The 20,589-nt window shown below is 35.8% G+C and overlaps 1 protein-coding gene across 1 annotated transcript in view; it reads right to left on the reverse strand.

Annotated features, from left to right (window-relative positions):
• The window catches only part of LOC142344345 (uncharacterized), a 106,886-nt gene that overhangs the window by 26,225 nt on the left and 60,072 nt on the right, over positions 1–20,589 (reverse strand). Inside the window, exons 8-11 of the mRNA XM_075395933.1 lie at positions 17,118–17,239; positions 13,544–13,612; positions 12,056–12,125; positions 278–312 (exon numbers count right to left, since the gene is read on the reverse strand). Coding sequence (XP_075252048.1) covers positions 278–312; positions 12,056–12,125; positions 13,544–13,612; positions 17,118–17,239 — 296 coding nt within the window. The remainder of the gene's footprint in view (positions 1–277; positions 313–12,055; positions 12,126–13,543; positions 13,613–17,117; positions 17,240–20,589) is intronic.

Consider the following 20,589-nt stretch of genomic DNA (forward strand, 5'->3'; position numbering starts at 1 on the left):
TGCGTGTTTGTCCTATTTTTGCGCTTATCTTTCTTAGGAATAGCTTTATGGCACTATCTTTCGCAACCGGAAACCAAAATTAGTCCAACTGTCTACGAGTGTCGGCAACCTATTACTAAAAAATAAGGGATCTGTGAGGACTAAAAAGTACATATTTAAGGGTTCAAACAGACTGGTAGTATAAAACTGCGGGGAGATGGGTGCAAAAACAGAAAAGAATTTAATTTGTACTCAAATAGAAAAGCTCCAGTTTTGATTTCATCCGAGGAAAACTTACACTCTTCGTTGCCACCCATTAGCCGATTCAGGACCCTGAAACAAAGTACACTAACAACATCTTTAAAAATGGATTATAAGCGTTAACTTAATCTAATGTTAAGAAATGGTTAGCATTGAATCTCCAAACATAGCGAGAAACGTCAATCAAAGCTGGCATTTTTTGCGCACTGGCAATTCTTTAGAAAACTTATAATAATTGTAGTTCCTGCGTAATCGCAGCGGAACAGCATTGGGCCACAGCGGCTTGTTCTCAGCTGTCCTTTTAGTTATTATTCCATACATTTCTTTTTATGAGCAGCAATGCTCTTTTATTGTGACTAGGGCCACTTTTTTGCGTGTGAAATTTTCACGTGGTGCCAATATTGCAGCCAAAATTGGTCAGGCTATGGTCAACCTGAAGCTACGGTTAAGTAAGAGCTCATCCTCACAGAGACATATTCACGGAGGCAGGAGACTGAACTCTCAATCACTGCCGTAAATAAAAATGAGCTCATTTTAACGCAATTTGAAAAATTCTTCAATATTGTAGAGTGAAAATTCAGAAGATTTCTGACGAAATATTTTTTACTACAGATAGACACATAGAACAGCAATTTTCGGGAAAATTTTACTCGGTTGACGGGAAAATTGATGCAATAGAGAGCGAAGTTTCAATTCGCAAAAGGGCACTAAAATCATGCCATGTTATTGTGAATTGTCACGTGAGAATTAAGCTGTCATTGCAAACAAAGTGAACTGAATTTAGTATGGCAGTTTTCAACTTCAAAAACTTCTGCCCTTATCGTGTTAAAAACTCATCTTATGAAAAAGCTTTATAATTCTAGCGGAGAAGAGAAGCAAAATTTGAGAAAGTGTAATAAAAACTAAATAGACGGAGATAAAAGAAAAACACACAAAAAAAATTAAGTAATATAAAATTATGTGAAAATTTCCCGTTCAATAAGAGTAACAGATAAATTATGGTAAAATGTTTTCCTTCGACAACACGGTACAAAAAAATAACTCTGAAGTGCAAGAAATTAGCTCTCAAGTGGTAATACAAATTTGAAAGCTCCAGAAATTTCTGTTATAACAATCAAATTTTACTTGCACGTCATTTGTTAAAAGTTAGCCTAATGAAGTTCACTGAGCAATAGTATCGGCGGTGCTGTTATCAGAAATTCAACAGCGATTCAAAAGCTTTATCAAAAGTATTGGCGCGAAATTCAAGCAAAAAAAAACTTGGAAAATTTAGCTTGAAATCTGTTTGGTAGTTGAGTACCCCGAATGTTGGTGGCAGAGTAAATCAGCGCTGAATCAGTATAGAGAAATTCTGTTTTTTTTTGGGATGGACAGTAATCTGTTCATGTCCCAAATTACACGGAATCTTGATTTTCCAGTTAATATTACTGCATGTAACGGCTGCTCCCCTATCAAAGACAAGGAAAGCCTTACACCGCCCAGTTCGTTTCAGCGGTTTCAAATCTGTCCGGATATTGCCTTTTTGCAGTTAACTTTTAAGAACTTTGTTATCCGCTATACTCTAGATTACCGTTGCATTACTTGATACTTGATATTTTCAAATAACTAATTGTTCAGCTTTGCCGAATAACAAATGACCTCGCTTCAATTATGCAAAAATCCTAAATTTCAAATATCCAATTAGTCTCAAACTACAGGTTTTTCGATGATATCTCCTTAACCAAAAATGCTATTGAGGTAAACTATCACAGGGTTATGGAAATTTGCTAGGCCTACTATCCGATGTAAAAATAAGCAACGCTGGGTAAACGGCGTTAGTGGGGGTGCCTTTTTTATTTTTTACCAAATAATAGTACATGGGCAAAAACTTCAATGTTGAATAGCTCTGTAAGTAATGATTCAAACTTGAGCAAACTTGGCAGTGTACCACACTGTCATACAAGTAATCAAACAAAAAAGAATTGAAATGAATTCGTTAAATGACCTTCGGGAAATAACAAAACAATTTTTTATAGCCTCAGATTCGAATATTCTGAGTTTAATTAATGAACAAATTTTTTCCTCAATTGGCCTCAATAACACCAGTATCAAAACTATACTAGGCTTCGTTAAAACCGGTAAGCTCAACTGACTATGTGCTTTGCACAAAGTTTCTCTGACTTAGGATTTTTGTACCTCAGAAAGAAAGTTTTGAGAATATCAAAGTTATTTCTCTTTCCAACAAATCAATTTTAAATTAAAGCTGTACAATCACTAATGTGATCTACAAAAACAAAACGCGATAACAATTAATTTACCGCTAGAGAAATTGTGCTTCAATATGCACTTTATTTCAGTTTAATAAGACCAAAATAGCAATTTCAAACTGAATTTTGGTATTTTTTCAAGCTCTATTTATACTGCCGTACATGTCAAAATTGCATCTCTGATTGGTTGTAGATCACTATGTCGTAAGATTCTCTGAGTACACAGATTTTGGGGTTGGAGATAACTTATACGTTGCCCAGCACTCTCTGAATTGGCAAAAAAACCCGCAAAATTCAGTGCATCTGGGTTACCAAGTTGGGTATCTCTTACTCCGTTTGAGCTAAGTTTGTGTGATTGTAAATACTTGAATAGGTGACAATAATTGCGTAGTTTGAGTTTTAGTTTCAGTATTAGTTTCAGTATTTTCATGTATGATGATTACGTACTAAAAAGTTAGTGAATATAAATGTTGAAAAAAGTGAACAAATCCGTATGGCTTCGATAGAATGTAGCATTAAGTTTCGCTTGCCACGCTATTCTAGCTTTAATGCTTGAAATGGCCTTGACGCACTATTCAATCTGATTGTTGAGTTAGTAATCTCAGCTGCAACATCGCCGGCTCTGTTTTTAATCGCGAAAAAATCTTTTCCAGGTAGTACTGAGGCGAGCTTCACTACTGGTCTCTTGTACACTCCGCCGTTTATTCGAGCTATCGCCCATTGAATCACACCGTCAGACCCATCGAAAGTCTCTGCAACTTGATCTAGATTGTAATATCCATGTTTATTGCTGTCTGCGATCAACCAGATAAGATCGCCTTCTTAAAGGGTTTAGTGCGTCGTAGATCGCCATTTCTGCCGATTATTCAGAGTTGGCAGGTATTCTTTACGAAATATGTCCCATATGAGATTTGCATAGTCTTGAGTTTGTCGAAAGAGCTTTCAATGATCGACAATATCCTCTTTGCGTGGTAGATAGAGTAAACAGACGTTCATGTTGCCAAGCATGAAGTGATTGAGGGTCAATGCTTCTAAGTCAATAACGTCCGAACTGACTGGAGTCAACGGTCTTGGGTTCAACGTCTGCTTTAGAAAACACATCGTAGTTGAAAGAACGTCCTCGTTGACTGATTTGTTACCCAACATGGCAAAAATTACTTTCTTGCAGCTTCTCAACAACCTTTCCCATACTCTTCTAAAGTGAGGTGCAGCGGGTGGATTGAACTTCCATCTAATTCCCCTTCGATTTAGATGATCATCGATCCCCTCTTTGTTCCATTCCGCAACGTACTCTGCAAACTCTCTCTCAGCTCCAACCAAGTTTGTTCCGTTGTCGCTGATTATTGAACTTGGTTTGCCTATTTGTGCAACAAACCTCAATATTGCATTGAGAAAACTATCTGTGTCTAACTTCTAAATGCACCGCTCTCATGGTTAGACATGGGAAAAGACATCACAGTCGCTTTTCGTTTCTTAGTCCAATCTGCACAATGAAAGGACCGAATTAGTCAACTCCAACATTCGTAAGGGCTGTTGAAGCATCCAAACCCCTTTGGGTTGATCGGCCATTACTGGTGCTATCGGTTGTGCTCTGCTTTTCTGCAGGAAACGCACTTGTTCTTTATTGATCTCAAGGCGTTTCGTATGCCTAGGATCTACAACCTCTGTTGAACAATGTTTCTTACATGCTCTGTGCCTTCGTGTTGATTGTCCTTGTGCTTGTTCGCAAAAATAATTCAACCGCTTGATGTTTCCAATGTAGCAATATTGGATGCTTTGCATTGAAGTCCAATTGACTTTTGCGTATTCTGCCTTTGGCTCGAATAAGTCCTTCTTCATCTAAGAATGGTGAGTTTTGTAAGATTTTGCTGCCCTTTGCAATTTCCTTTTCAACTTTGAGAGATTTCATCTCTTCACAAAACTGTTCTCGCTGTAAAAACTTGAAGATCATTGCTTTTGCTTTTCTATTTCTCCATTGCTGACTACGAAAATTACTGGTTTGTATTTGCCAAATGCTTGTTGTACGTTTGCCACTGTATTCACCAATCTGTTGATATTACTGAATCGTTCCCACTGAATAACAGCTTTGTTTTCTTCAGCCTGAACCATGAAGACTGACGAGAGTATATTCTCTTCATCTGACGCAGAGATTAGGTTCACTTGCTCTGGCCGTTCACTTTCTGGTCGTGTTTACCAGGCCGGCCGAATGAGCCACTCACTTCTCGTGAGCTCCTCAATGTTGATTGCTCTATTGCCAATGTCCGCTGGGTTGTTGATACCGCTCACATGTTTCCACTGTGAAACATCAGTTGTATCCAGTATCTCAGCTACTCGATTGGCTACAAACACGTGTTGCTTACGATGGGAACTGTGTATCCACTGCAATATTGTAGTTAAGTCTTACCAAAAACTGCAAACATTTAACTTCATTTCATGTTCCATGACTATCTGTTCTTCCAACCTCACTGCCATGACGGCCGCTTGTAAATCCAATCGTGGTATTGAAAGATGCCCCATCGGTGCCACTCTGTTTTTTCCAATGACAAATGCTAAATCAGCTGCGTATTCTTTTGATTGTGAAAATAGATAGGCCGCTGTACTCATCGTATCTTCAGATGCGCCAGCAAACACTTGAAGTTTGGTTTTATCCCTATCTCTCTGTTTAAGTACCTTCTATCGATGCTTGTTTCAGCCACAATATGAAGTTGCTGTTTCAATCTCAATATTTTTTCACCAGGCTCCACTTCGTTGTCCCAATGTTGTACATTCTTATCCCAGATGCCTTTCAGAAGTTGTATCATGTGAACACTGTATGGAGCAAACAATCCGGTCGGGTCGAATACTGAGGAGACCAGTGATAGAATCTTCCTCTGGGTTATAGGTGTGTCAATTTCCTTGTTCGTGCCTCTGCATACTTGAAGACTATCATCAGTAACGGTCCATTGCAGTCCTAGCACTGAGGATCCCTCCGTATTGGGTTCTATTTCGACTTGCTTTGTGTTTCTGATTGATTTCAGTGTTTTTGTTTGTCTTCTGGGATTGCTTCGGTGACTGCAGCATTGTTGCTTATCCACTTCTTCAGTTCAAATCCATGTTGCACAAATTGAAGAACTCTTAGCTCCAAATACGTGACGCTAATATTTGTATATCTGAACACGTTCGTTTGCTCTTGGACGCCATAGAAACTTCAAGCAACTTCTATCCTGTTGGGGAACTTGCACTTGTAGAAACATTGATTCAATATCAGCTGTCAAGGCAAATGGTCCTCCGCGAAATCTGAAGATTTTTTTATCAACCCGTGTAGCAAATCAGGTCCTGCTATTAGTTTGTTGTTTAGGCATACTTCTTTGTACATTGATGCAGCATTGCAAACACGTCTTACTTTGCCAGGCTTGTTCGTGTTTAGCACTGGATGGTGTGGCAAACACCATTCTTTCCCGAAGGTGCCTTCCACTTTAGACTCGTTCAATATCTTTGCGAATTCCTTTTCTATATTTGTATCTATTGATTGTTGATACAAACTCTTCAGATTTGGGTCCCTTTGGAATCTTCGCTCCAGTGAGTAAAGCTGACCCAAGGTTGAGTTGTAGTTGTTCGGTATGTTTGGTTCTGGTTCACTCCACAACATTCCCACTTTGTACCGCTTGCCTGTGAACTTTGTCGTACTCTCTCTCTAGCATCTTTTGTGTCTGCAGCTCCTTTTTTGACTGACTGAAAATGAAAAATATTTTGTCTTCTTTTGCCCGTCATGGTTCCACTGACTACCCATCTTAGCTCTGTTAGAACGGCAAAAGGTTCACTTTGTGTTCCGGTCTCGTAGTCCAATGGGTGTTGTAGCTCACAAGCATCTTGACCAAGAATGATGTCAAATTTCATCAAGTTGAAGCTTTTGTTGGGTAGAAAACTCAAGTGATTGAAGCTTTGCTTCAGCTTGATGTAGTTGTAGTTTGTGTTTCTTTCTCAATGAGATTGATGGTTGTGCAAACGCTTCGAATGAATGCACCTTTGAATGTAGTCCCTTTATTTTAAGAGGAACTTTTTCTGTCTTCAGATCCTCTGTTCCGTGTATACCAGCTATGATGAGCGTCACCTCGGTGTCTTGGGCTCGTAACTTCTCTTGTACACTTAGACTGTTGAATGAAACCACTGATTCACTTTCGAGGAAAGCATATGTGTTCAGCCTGTTGCCTCCGCTCTGTATTGAGACAGGAACTATCTGTAGAAAGCTCTTAACTTCGTTACTCTGGTTGATTTTTGCTGCGCTTATGTTGACTGCGTGATTGCCCTCGTGCATTTGGTTTTCTGAGCGTAGCAATCAGTTGTGCTTCTTGATGCATCCATTTATACCGTACACATTGACTTTACAATATTTGGTTGCATGACCTTTGCCTAGACATGCGTAACATAAACGTTACTTCCTCATTGCTGCGTACCGATCATTCAAACTCATGTTCCTGAATAGTGGACATTTCCGATTTTTATGAGTGCCATCAGCTAGTGGAGAGTGATCACTTTGCATGTGCTTTGTTTCCTTCACCTTCGAACTTGCACTGAAGTTCGATTTTTTCGAGAACCGTTGGTCTCTATTTCTGCTTCTTCGGTCTTCTTCTCTTCGCTCTCCCTTAAAAGCTGAACACCCTTCATGCACAAATGCTATCCTAGATAGCCATTTTTCAAACATAATCGGATCAGGCCAATTTTCATCTTTATCATCAACATAGAACCAATACTTCTCTTTGAGAACTTGAGATAGTTTGTCTACTGCCATATACAGTGTCGAGCTTGATTGCAGATCTCCAGTCTGCTTGTACTCTTAGAGCACATTTCAAAAAAAAAAATAAAATAATTGAGAAACTGAGCAGATCTATTGAGTCGTGAGGTTTCACCTGACTTGCTTTGCGAAGACTCTCCAGTTGCGCATCAATGATCATATGAGGCCTTCCAAATTTTCTCCTCTGAAAGCTCCATGCAGCACCATAGAATTGTCTACAGTAGCCCATTCCAGAGATTGCTGACCTTGCCTTGCCTGTCAGTAGAGTCTTCAGATGGCTCATCTTCTCTGAATGTGGTATTGGTTGTTGATCCACTGTAGCAATGAACATACTAGACCACTGCAGCCACTCTAGAGAATTTCCGTCGAAGTTGTTCAACTTCAGATTTGGTAGGCTATTGCTACTTGAATAACTACTGTTGTATCTTACACCAGCTCTGGAAGAAGAGTCCCGGTCTTCAACACTTAAAGATTGGTCTCATGAACTGCGATATCGCGAGAAGTGACTCTGCCTGTTCACTTCAGGCGTTGCTTCGAAGCGAGCTGTTGATCGATCTGCTGTTAGAAAGTGGCCAGGTCCTATTGGCCCAGTCTGAGACATCTCTCTTCTTTGGATTTCAGTTGAAGGATGACTTATCGCAAGCACTAGCTGACTGGGAACAAACATCGTCATTTTCTAATGTTTTTCTCTTTACTTTGAGCTCTAGCTCAAGCTCTTCCTCCAGTAGATAACGCTTGGTTTCCAGTTCCTTCATTTGCATTACGACCTCTAGCTTCCTTCGTTCGAATCGTGCATGTTCCAGTCGCATCTTGTTTTTGAATTCGATATCGAATTTCTTTACTCTTTCCTCACGCCTTTGCTTTGCTGAAGAGGTTTCCGAAATGTTCTCCGTCTCTTGGCCGCTTGCTGTTGCTTCATTTTGTACAGTGTGAGCAACTGGGTTGTCCGTTGGGTAGTTGCTGTTGCTCTTGTTGTCGTTCAATTCTTGGGTTGCGGTGCTTTGCTCTGCATTCATTGCTGGTGGCGTGCCTTTGCTTTTATAAGAAAAACAATGATAGTCCAAACTTGCTTTGCACTCTCTTGCCTCTTTCAGATGTTCTTCATCGAAATTTGCTTGGTAGGGCATAAGCTTGTTTTGACGTGGCAGGTGCTTGGGTATTTCTTCCTCTAGATGGTGAACAGTCTGATGGAAGAGGACCTTTGGTTTGTTGGGTCCATCTGAATATTCAATTATTTTGTAGCCAAGTCTTCGCTTAGTGTTAAATTATTCCGTTGGGATATTGTTAATCTGTCCTGATATTGCGTTTTTGATGTTAACTTTTGTGAATTCTGTTATCCGCTTTGCTCTGGATTACCGTTGCATTACTTGATATTTGATATTTTCAAAAAACTAATTGATCAGCTATGCCGAATAACAAATGGCTTCGCTTCAATTAAGCAAAAATCCAAAATTTTAAGTATCCAATTTGTCTCAAACTACAGATTTTCGATGATACATCCTTAACCACAAAAGATATTCTGATATAATATCACACGGCTATGAAAATTTGGTAAGCCTACTATCTGATGTAAAAACGCACAACGCGAAGGCTACCTTCTATAATTTATACCCAATCTTAATACATGGGCGAAAATTTCAATGTTGAATAGCTCCGTAAGAAATTATTCAAATTTGAGCAAATTTGGCAGTGAACCACACTGCCACACAAGTAATCAGACGAAAAGGAATTGAACTGAACTGGTTAAACAATCTTCGACAAATAACATAACAAATTTTTATAGCCTCAGATTCGAAAATTCTGAGTTTATTTAATGGACAACTTTTGTTTCTCAATTGGCCTCAATAACACCAATATCACAACTATACTAGGCTTCGTTAAAGCCGGTAGGAGCAACTGACTATGTGCATTGAACAAAGCTTCTCTTACTTAAGAGCTTTATTCCTCAGAAAGAAAGTTTTGAGAAAGTCAAAGTTATTTCTCTTTTCAACAGGTCAAACTTAAGTTAAAGCTGCACAACCACTTATAAGATCTACAAAATACAGGACAAGATAACAATAAATTTACCGCTCGAGGAATTGTGCTTCAATATGCACTCTATGTCAGTTTAATAAGACCAAATTTGCTGTTTTCAATTGAATTTTGGTAGTTTTTCAAGACATGTACTGCCGTACATGTCAAAACTGCATCTCTGATTGGTTGTAGATCACTATGTCGTAAGGTTCTCTGAATACACTGAGTTTGGGTTTCGAGATAACTTATACGTTGCCCCGCACTCTCTGAATTGTTAAAAAAACCCGCAAAGTTCAGTGAATCAGACTTACCAAGTTGGGTATCTCTTACTCCGTTTGAGCTAAGTTTGTGTGATTGTAGACAATTGAATGCGTGACAATAAAAGCGTAGTTCGAGTTTTAGTTTCATTTTAACTTCATTTTTGATGGTTGAGTACCAAAACGTTACTGAATATAAGTGCTGAACAAAGTGAACAAATCCGTATGGCTTCGATCGAATGTAGCATTAAGTTTCGCTTGTCAGGCTATTCTAGCTTTAATGCTTGAAATGAGCTTGACGCACTATTTAATTTTATTATTAAGTTTGTAAGCTGAGCCGCCACCTTGCAAGGAAAATAAATTGCTCAGCTTAGCTGCCACCAACAAGGTTTGATTTAAATGCGATTCAATCTTCCGCGTGGGTACTTACAACGTTTAATTTGCGTAGCAAGTCGTAACCACTAAGCTAAATGGGCTTTGTGATAATTGCCTACAAACTAGCTTTTATATATATATATATATATATATATATATAGTGTTTATACTACTATAGTGATTACAAGTTATAAGCTAAAAAAATCATGACATTATCCTGCTCAGATTTAATTTTGGGATAAGAATAGATTTCAGACCAAACATGATAAATTTAGCCTGCGCTAACTCCATGACCTCGAAAGAAAAACTGCACACAAAGAAACTTAAAAAGTTCTTGAGATGCATTGTTTCAGAAATGAATTAGTTTTTATACTTGAAATGCGGTAGATCGGCGCTGAAATGCTCTGAGACTCAAGTCCGGGCCATTTTATGTAGCGCTGGAATAATTGAATATTCAATTTGAGTCACTAGTTTCCAAGATATGGAGTAACTAATGAACGCAAACACGCCACTAGGTGGTGTAATTTTACTTTTAACATGTGTTTTCAATGGTGAACTTCATTCTTTCAGTCGTTATTCAATTTTATAACTTTTCCAGCAAAGTCCTGGTTCTAATTTGTCAATCAACTTGAGACAATTTTCCGACAGTACTTCTATAAAAAGATGTTTAAAAAGTGTATGGTGCAGACTATAGCTCGCCTATGATAAAGTTTCTAGCTCGTCTATGTTGCAGAAGTGGTGCGTCTATGGGACAGTTTTTGGCTCGTCTATGTTGCAGAGTTGGTGCGTCTATGGGGCAGTTTTTGGCTCGTCTATGGGGCAGACTTTGGCTCGACCATAAGTACTTGGTGCGTTTATGTTGCTCGTTCAAAAAAATTCCTCGCCTGTGTATGTTTGAATGCACCATACCCCCTGTGTGCGTTCAAAAATGGTCTGCGTCATAAACGAGCACAAACGATAACCTCGACCTGGGAAGTGTTTCGCGGTCGAATTATTATAATTGATAAAAACTTGAGAGTTTTGTGTGAAATTTCTGAGCCTTTCCTAATGGGGCGCATTAAGGGATAAATTAACCAAATTCTTATCATTCGTAATTAATGAGAACTTATGATTACTTTAAAACAGAAATCATTGCTTCTGTTTGTCCTTTAAATTTTTTCTTTTGTCGAATAATTGCTTAATTTATATGCATTTACTGTTTTTGTTTGAAGTGAACAGAAAAATCAAAATCATAAACTTTGATTTCTGAAGTTAAGGGGGTTAATCAAATTGTTGCAATGAGTTAACATAATATTTTATGTTATTGCAAAATTATAACCCTCCCTGCAAGGATGTTGCCTTCATCATGGTTAGTTTACTCGCAAAACAGAAAAGGTTTCAAGAAATTTTAGAGCGTAGCTAAAAAAGACGGTGTTTGCTCAAATGGTAGTATTTTATAAAAAGTTTACAGTTCACCTCATAGAGCGGTTAAAAATTATTGCTAGAGTTACTAGCACTCCAAAGCTACCACCTGCACAGCGATTTCCCACTGGATTTTAATCATCAAATCAAACTTTCTACACTGTTTTTCTATACGTGGCAAAATTGCTATAAGAGAGTTTTTTATCAAGTCAAATACCAAAAACACAACTAGATTGATCCAAAACAGATTCCGATGAAAATGTGTGTAAAGATATTTTCACTTATTCTAAAATCCACTTCATAAGTCTTTTGACAAATTTTTTTGGAACAAATCTAGTAACATGACTTATGTTATTCGTATTATTATCGTGAATGCTCTTTTCAAGAAAGAAAATAACGGTTAAATATAAATTAGACTTGTATAGGCGCCAAGATATTAGTAGTTTTTGCACTGAATAGTAAGTATGTTTCATATTCCTTCTCAAAACTTGCGGGAGCATTTTAGAATTGCGAAGAACCAACTCATCTCATCGATTCAATTTTTTTGTTCGTGGACAATTTTAAAAAATAGAATTTCTGTATTGTACTTCATTTTACTTTGTTTGAACGGGTGCTTCAGAAGAAATGAGCAATTGAAAAAAATAAAAATTGAGAAAGAGTTTAGATTGACCCATAGAGCAGAAAAAAATTTTTTGGCTAAAAAGAGTAAAGTAGAAGATTTAGTGTCAAACGTGGCGTTAGAAAGTACTAACGGGTAATCACAGTGGACATCAGGCACATCGGGGTGGTAGAGGTACATTTGCAAGTGAACTATTTGGTTTGCTGAAACAAGTGAGAAAAATTTTTTATAGCTGGATTAGAGTTAAAGTTGATCGCATTACATCTAGCACTAGTGAAAATGACATAAGTGTCACAATACAGAAACTTTATCGTTAGCCAATCAGCATTGAAAAACTGTAAACTTTTTTTTCTGATTGGCGTATTGCTCCATCAAGCACTAAAATAACATTTGAATGTTGAAAATTAGGAGATAGACATTAATAATATTAACAATCATTATAAATAGTTTTCAAAAAAGTTAGCATTGCTGTTCAAAACAGGCCGCACAAAACCGCCGCTTTCTTGATAGGTAATCAAAAGTTCCGATGGTCATAGTCAAGTGATGCCAGTAGCAGTGCTAAGAAAGTTTAAAAAACATAACGATGCCCAGAAATTGCGCAACATCAACAAAAATATGCCCATAGGTGCTCACTTAGGTGAAGTGGAAAGCGCTAAAATTTTTTCATGTGAACATATTGAATAAACCAATTGGTGGATTATGAGCCAAAGAAGTGTAAGCAGCAATTTTTTGTGTTATGATGCAAAAAGTGGACACCAATATAAAAAAATCAATTTGAAAAAGTGGGGAGATTGAGGGTGAAAAGTAATAGAATTTAAAAATCCAAGGTATTATATAAATTGTAATTTTTCTTGTACTTCATTAGTACTTCTTAATTATCATCACTATGGAGCAAAATGTAAGTCATTGCTGGACAATTTTATCTTAAAAATTCCAGTTCTGAGTCTTTGGGACGAGAGTCAAAACAGATTCATCAAAAAAACACACTTAAATGTTACCCAACTTTTTTTGATGTTTTGCAGGGGTCTATGCAAAAATATGTTGGCTAATCTGATCAGTAGCACAGAATCCTAATACAAGAGAAAAGAGATTTTTGAGTGTGGGATATGGTGAAAAAAAAACTAAAAAATTATACTGATAGGTAATTATACAATTTCAATGTACTTTGTCACCAAATTCCACAAACTAGCGCAATAGAAATTTAAGGGGGGGGGGGCGCTGGCTCGTTAATGCTTAGGGTTAGTGGATAAGAAAGAAATGCACAAACCACGTCAATAACAAGAATCAGCAGATCAATGATAGCGGTGCTGCTCAAAAACCCGTCAAAATAATTTAACATATTTAAACCTGTCTTCAGTCAATAAAGAAATGTGTTTTTAAAAGAATTTAGTGACAACCCAGTGAAGACCAGCAAATGTTCATCTTATTGCAAGATCTTACAAGAAAGAGAAGTTTCAAGATCATTATTCATCATATGCAAACAACTCGCTTAAATAAAGATTTTTTGGAGCATAATCTTCAGATCTGGTACGCTAAAAAAAACCAAAACACTAAAAAAATCGCGAACACATTTTGAACTTAGCTTTCTTATTCATGTTAAAAATGAGAAGTTCAAACTCACCAGTAATACTCGTCACGCAAAGAGCGCTGTAATTGGCCGCATGGAACGCGCTCACTCTCATCCAGAATGCTGAAAAGTAACATTCCGTGGTCATCAAAATCTATCAAAATGCACAAACCAAATTGTTCTAGATTACAATATTAAGTATTTTTCCTTAATATGACTGCCAATGTTCATTGCAGAGGTCACCTACTTTCAACGAAAGCGGCTGAGACTTACAGAATAATTAGGAGTATTAATTGCAAGTAACTAACAAACGCATTCTCTTTCGCAGACGTTTGAAGTTCCCTGAATCAACTTAGGAAACCAAGCGCAATTTTCCAACAATTCTGGATCCTCTGTAAATTCAATTATGTTCTCCCATTATTTTTAAAAAACTGTATAACAAACACAATTTTTTTTTCAATTTTCAACAATTTTTTCATCAGTGGTCTTAAGGGTATAGACATCATAGCACCACTATAAACAATCGAGCCGGTCGAACAATAAAGTCGTGCAGCGGTTGAATCTGAAAAATGCAACTGCTGAATTCACATCAAGAATTGATTGAGAGAAAAACCCGTGTCAGGACACTAATTTTTTCAACCAAAAAAATTTGGAAACCTTTTAAGTGTATCGTTTCCTTTTTAAAATTGTGTCCGGATGTGATAGGCAGTGCAGTTAAACGCAAAAACATTAACATCTTTTGGACAAGCGCACCAAATCTTTTTCTAACTTTTATTGATTGTTTCCACTTTTGTGTCCTAAAACATTATAAAAATGGCTATACGTATAGATTTAATTTCTAAGAAAATATGGATACCGGAAAAGTTTAGCCGTTTCGAGGGCGAAGATGTTAAGCTGTAATTAGAAAAGATTTTTTTCTTTAAATTGAATCAAAGTTTTTTTGAGCAGTAAGCTCATTTGTAGTTTTATTTCGACGAATTATATCAATTATTTTATTTTAATATCACATTGAAAAAAAAATGTCAATTTTTATTAGCTTGCGATTGCAGAGAATTTCACTTCAGATGAATTCAGCTTTTGTTCAATTAGTTAACTGCTATAACTTACCCGGGTTGCTCATCATACACAATTCCTAGTAGTTATACTAGGTCATATATGATTCCTTGTATTCATACAAGGTCATATATGACTTTTATGATTTCTTAGTAGTCATACAAGGATCATATATGATTTCCTAGAAATAATACAGGGATCACGCAACAGAATTGAAAGCCTAAAACTGTTTTTTTTTCATTTTCTTTTGATGTTGAAAAAATTTCTTGGAAATCATACAAGGTCATATATGACACATAAAACATTCATTGTTTCCAGATATTCCCGTATAATAATGAAATCAGAGGACATAGCAAATTATTATATCGCATTTGCATTCCACATTTGATTCTTGGTGTGGGCTAAAAGAATAGCTTTCCAACCTAAATATATTCAGAAATCGAATTTGAGGTTAACTTCAAAATTTTTTTTCAAAAATGTTTATTAAATGAGCATTTATTGGTATAAACTGGCTTTAGAGAATATCAGAACTTCAATTATCCATTAGAACTTGCTCTTTATTTCAGTACCCAACTTTGCAAATGATATTGTACGTTTGGGTCTTTGGCGGATCACGAACTGATGCCGGGAATCACATAAGTTAGTCCTTGCCGAATGAGATTTTTAAAAGACATAAATGGTTAAATTTTTATGAAAGTTAGATGTATGATTCTTGGTATTCATAAAAGGATCATATATGATTTCTTTGTAGTCATACAAGGATTGTACTAGGAAATACGTTATGATTTGTATGATATCATATACGATCCTTGTATGACTACTAAGAAGTGGTGACCCGGATGCAGAAATTTCTGTAGTAATTGATACGCAGTTTGTAGCCTGTCCAAAGACTTGGCGGATGCAATCAGAGAAGGCAAAAGAGCAAAACGGAAGAAACAGAAGCACTCTGTTAAATTTATTAGGACTAGAAATTGAATAAGGCAAAAAGTTTTTCAGCAAATGCACAAAATTGTTTCCTGTTGCTTTACCAAACTCTTGGCAGCAAAAATGTGCCAGATGAAATTTTCTAAAATTTTGAAAAGATGGCGAATCTGATTTTATTGTCCATTAATCTTATTCTTGCGGATTCTAAGAAAAAAATTGTTTTTTTGATTCAATTTTATTTGAATTATGCTGTTTTCCAAAGAAATTTTTCCCAGTAGCGCTCTAGCTCTCATTGGATTGCCAATTTATCAGTTTTTTTTCTTTTACAGTTGGAAATTTGACACCATTTTCAACATGGCACACCTTCGCAAGTATTTAAAAGTTGATGCAATAATCCGAGAGAAGATCATATCAGTTCAGCCATTAAGTTTTATCTCTGGTTTTAGATGTTGACTGAGACTCGTTTTTGAGTAGAGTTTCCAAACCCAGTGTAGATGCTAAAGCAATCTTTATTCCGAATGGCCTTAACTGACGGGAGCTCAGTACGATTTCAAATACAAAAGAAAAAAGCCAAAAATGTACTTCAAGGTTTTAGCCATTTTTAAAGAGTCCATAGCGTGTAGGACCATCAAAATCAGTTCTTTAGACACAAGTTAAGATTGAGCTGTAAACAATCACAGATTTTTTTTATTTGTTCAAAATCATAAAAGCCCAGCTAGCTCTATTCTTACTACTTTTTATCAGTACTCAAGATCGTTAGATGGAAATATGTATTCCTGTTTTTATGAGGAACATCATCAAATTTTAAACGAGTTTGAAGGGATAGAGTTATAATAAGATAAGCGAGGTGAAAAATAATGAAATAGTATCTATTCAAAACCTCGTAAGAATTTGTTCGCGTGATATAATATATAATTTGTTCACGCGTTCGCTATCTCAATTCTCAATCTAAGCACAAAATTACCATGCTCATGTTAATGAGTATAGAACACCGATCACGTTTCCAAAACTATTATATTTTTCTTCCACTTTACACGTGATACCAAAATACTTTCCATCAAAATAAGTTAAAGCTCTCTTGTCTATTGGTTATGGCTTTGCCGTCATCTTTTTCAACCATGGATGTTTTCAGTAGATTTATGAAAGGCAAAAATTTTAATGAACCCACTACAATGTACGAATCGGAACAAACCAGAGGCGCGTAATTTTTTTTTTTTTTGGGGGGGGGGGGGGGGTTGGGCTTTAACCGATAAAGAAATTAAGAAATTAGCTGACGCTTAGTTCTGATTGGTCAACAAATGTCATTAATTAAAATTCCACCAATTCGCAATTCATTGCAGAAGGTGTGCCGTCGAGTTGTCGGCATAAATTGTTATTTCTTGTTGTCGGCTAATACGACGGCCCCAATTGACGAACAAGCCCTGGGAAGGAGCGTTACAGAAAACACAGCTTGTCTCGCGCTGCGATGTTGCCAATTTTTACTATCTATTACCTTATAAGGAAAATAAGAATGCGCGCGTTTGTTTTATGAGGAGAAATTCCGATCGATATGGGATTTTTTATTAATTCAGAGGCATTTAAAAGACATTTTGGTTATAAAAACCAATATCCTTAGGTTCATCAAATCCCTTTTCTACAGCTATTTACTTACTGAACCACGGTTGGGTGTCCAGACCAAATTTTCGCCCAGCGCAGATTTCGTCGGCTCGGAAGCCATATCCGCCTCCCGATGGGTTAGGAATACCGACAACGTGAATTTCGTATTCCTGACTCCTGAAAGATATGCATATATACATACATTCATTAGAAAACATTGTTAATTCCTATAATACGCATAAGAATAAAATGCAAAGGATAAGGAGGCAATATGTACAGTTAAGAACATTCTATTAAGTAAAATTAAGAAAAATCATTTATTTATTTATCTAAGGAACTGGACCTCGCATGAGTAAGAGAAAGTTTCTTGCATATTTTTCATGTAAATGGTGAATATTTACAATGTAGATAAACATTAAAATCGAATGCGTTCAATGAGATGTTGCTTATCTAATACCTTTGAGGCCTTCGAAAGCTCATTCCAAAAAAATCTTGAATTCTTTTTCCAAGGACGCTTCCGAAATCATTTGAAGTCTGATATTAGGAGGCAAACTAATATAAATTGAAAAGACTTGTGCAACAAAAGAATCAGCTAAAAACTTACTGTTCTTTCTTATATCAGCATAACTTTCTTCGACCTGTCATTTTGTTTTATTCTCAGGATAGAAAACGCTGGTAGAAAAAAAGTTGTTTTGTCCTTATGTTTATTTTTATATGCTGGGAGATCTTTGCTGAGTAAGTGGAAAAATAAATTGCGCAACAATTCTGTAAGAGAAATGAAACTGGTTAGATTTTGTTACGAGGTTTGAGATCTGTGGATCGATCGTGTTTACTCCATTTAAAAGGCATTTTAAAACCTCAATTCAAATGTTTTTCCGATGTGGTGAAAAACACTGTGATTTAAATTTTTTGCAACCTCACCAAAGCAAAAGCTGAGTAAATTAATTTTTGCCTTCTCCGGCGAGCTTTCATTTAGTGTACTCAATTTTTTTGTTCCATAAGCCATTCTATGGAATTTTTGATTCATTGCTTCATCAAACTTTGATTTGCTATCATTGACTGTGCCAAGACACTTCACACTAGTTGCGTCTGATCCTTTTTCTTGGCGAAATTCAAAATGATACTTGTTGATGCTGAAAATTTTATACTCTGCTGCTTTATACTCCGCCTTCGCTAAACCATTCATGTGAAAGTTTATTAAACAGAGGACCTAAAAAATAGCTTTTGGGGCTTCTCTTTTCGATGATATCGGATTGAATTCTGTTTAGAACAACTATTTGTGTTCTGTTACTGATCTACTTTTCTAATAAACTGGTGTCTTGTTCGTCATCACATTTATTTTTGAGTCTCCTTTAAATTACTTTGCAGTTTATAGAGTCAAAAATCTTAAAAAGAACTGAAAACGCACCTGCTGATTTGGAATCTTATTTGTATTTAAGATATTAAGATCAATCGTTGCTTTTTAATAACCGAATTGACTGACAGAAAGTCATTTTTTTCTTTCTATGAGATGTGTTAATTGAGAACTATATGCCTCTTCAAAAAATATTGACAAAGCGGAGGCAACGGATAGAGGTCTATAATTCTATAATTGAGTTGGTCTTCGGGATTTTGTCTTTTGAAAAAATGAGTTTCAGGAAAAAATTTTTTGTGCGATGTCTTGGTTATTGAGAAAACAAGATGGTTCTGCTAGCTTTGCTTAATCATTTTTTGCCCATTCTGATTTTTTGAAAGATCTTGTTGTATTTCAACTAGATCTCAATTTTTGCCCAACTGCTCATATGGTAAAATTACCAAGATTGGCGGTCTTTTGGAAGGTGGGGGTTATATTGAGAAAGGCCCTAAATTTTTTTCATTTTTTATCTGCTTAGCACACTCCAAAAACTTTCCAAAACCTTACCTGAAAAACAGTTTAGATCATTGTTGAGGGAGATTTCAAGGTTTCGGCAAAGTACATTATAACACCATTACAACCACATTTAGATTTTGTTGTTACCATTTGATCTTTTTAAAATTGAACAAAGTTGCCTAATCTATAATACAGAATGATTAGCTAAAACATATCTATTTGCTAAGATCATAATGCAGTGGTAAACAACTTCTGGAACGATTTGTTTAACAAAAAATTTTGTCCTCATAAACTCTCGGCATTTTGATAATGAAAACTAGCTCTTAAATCATATTTTTCCAGTTCCCCCTTCATTTGTTATATACTAAAACTTTTTAGTAGGAGGTACAATAAAATAACAAAGAAAAACGAAACATTGCAATTGTATGTTAAAACTTGTTGGCTACTGCTACAGCTTCTTTGAATGTAGGTATCTGAGATTCATATTAAAAACTGCAAAGATAACTCTGTATGTTTTTTGGAGAGCACAGTTAGTTCACATAGTACAAATATGACTCCATTGTCTGCAAACCCAAATATGAAGTCTAAATATAGTATTATTACAAAAGAGCTAAAGAAAACAACAGAAACTGCGGCTAAAAACGATTTACATACGAATATGTCCCTACTCGCCTATGTTCCTTAATTTTATACTTTAGCCCGCCTCATATATGCACTGTGAGAATATTGTTTCGATTGTAAACGAATAAGATGAAAAAATTAAAGTAAATGGACTTGAAACGCTATATTTCTAAAGAATGATTTCCCAGTTGAAAAAGAGTTTATATCATTTTAAAAAATAGCCTTTAATTTTGCCATTTGACTCAGCATATTGCAAACAGGAAGTAGTGAGATATTGTCAATGTATTCTTGTGCAAAAAATACTCTGGCAGATTTGCATTGAATTCACAGATCTTTCCGCTTATATAACCATGTGAAGGTAATCGTATTTCTTTTTGAAAATCAATGTATAATCATATAAATTTGTATATTTATATACTTATATATATATATAATATATATACATATTTATATAAATATACATTTACATATATACATACATAGGCATATACACACATATTTATTTGTATATATATATATATATATTAATATGTTTAGGTTATAGTATATATATATATATATATATATATATATATATATATATATATATATATTTATATATATATACATATATATATATATATATATATATATATATTATTTGAATAAGTTTTATATTTCTTATACACATTTTAAACCAACTTCTGGTCATTAGAACTAAAACATAATTTTTAGTTATTCAGAGGCCGTGCACAACAAACAATATATAGACCCCTGATTAGTATTGTGTACTAGATGACAACATTTCAGTCTTCTCATTTGTAAGCGTAAATAGATGACCTTTTCTCTGATTAAGTTCATTTTCACTTGGTTTTCTGAAAACATTTTGGCACGTCTCACTCATCTAGTTGGAAACCGAAAAGACTTGAATCCATTCGCAACAACAACAATTGAAGCTAGCAAACAAGAAAAAATTATCAAAAAACTTCTCTTTTCTTGGGACATACTCTTCGGAGACTTCTCTGAAGACATTTAAATTTTTAAAATTTATTCAGCTGCCCCAATGGAGTGTACCTAA

This window comes from Convolutriloba macropyga, chromosome 8 (assembly GCF_964194025.1).
Source record: "Convolutriloba macropyga chromosome 8, txConMacr16.3, whole genome shotgun sequence".
NCBI lineage: Eukaryota > Metazoa > Xenacoelomorpha > Acoela > Convolutidae > Convolutriloba > Convolutriloba macropyga.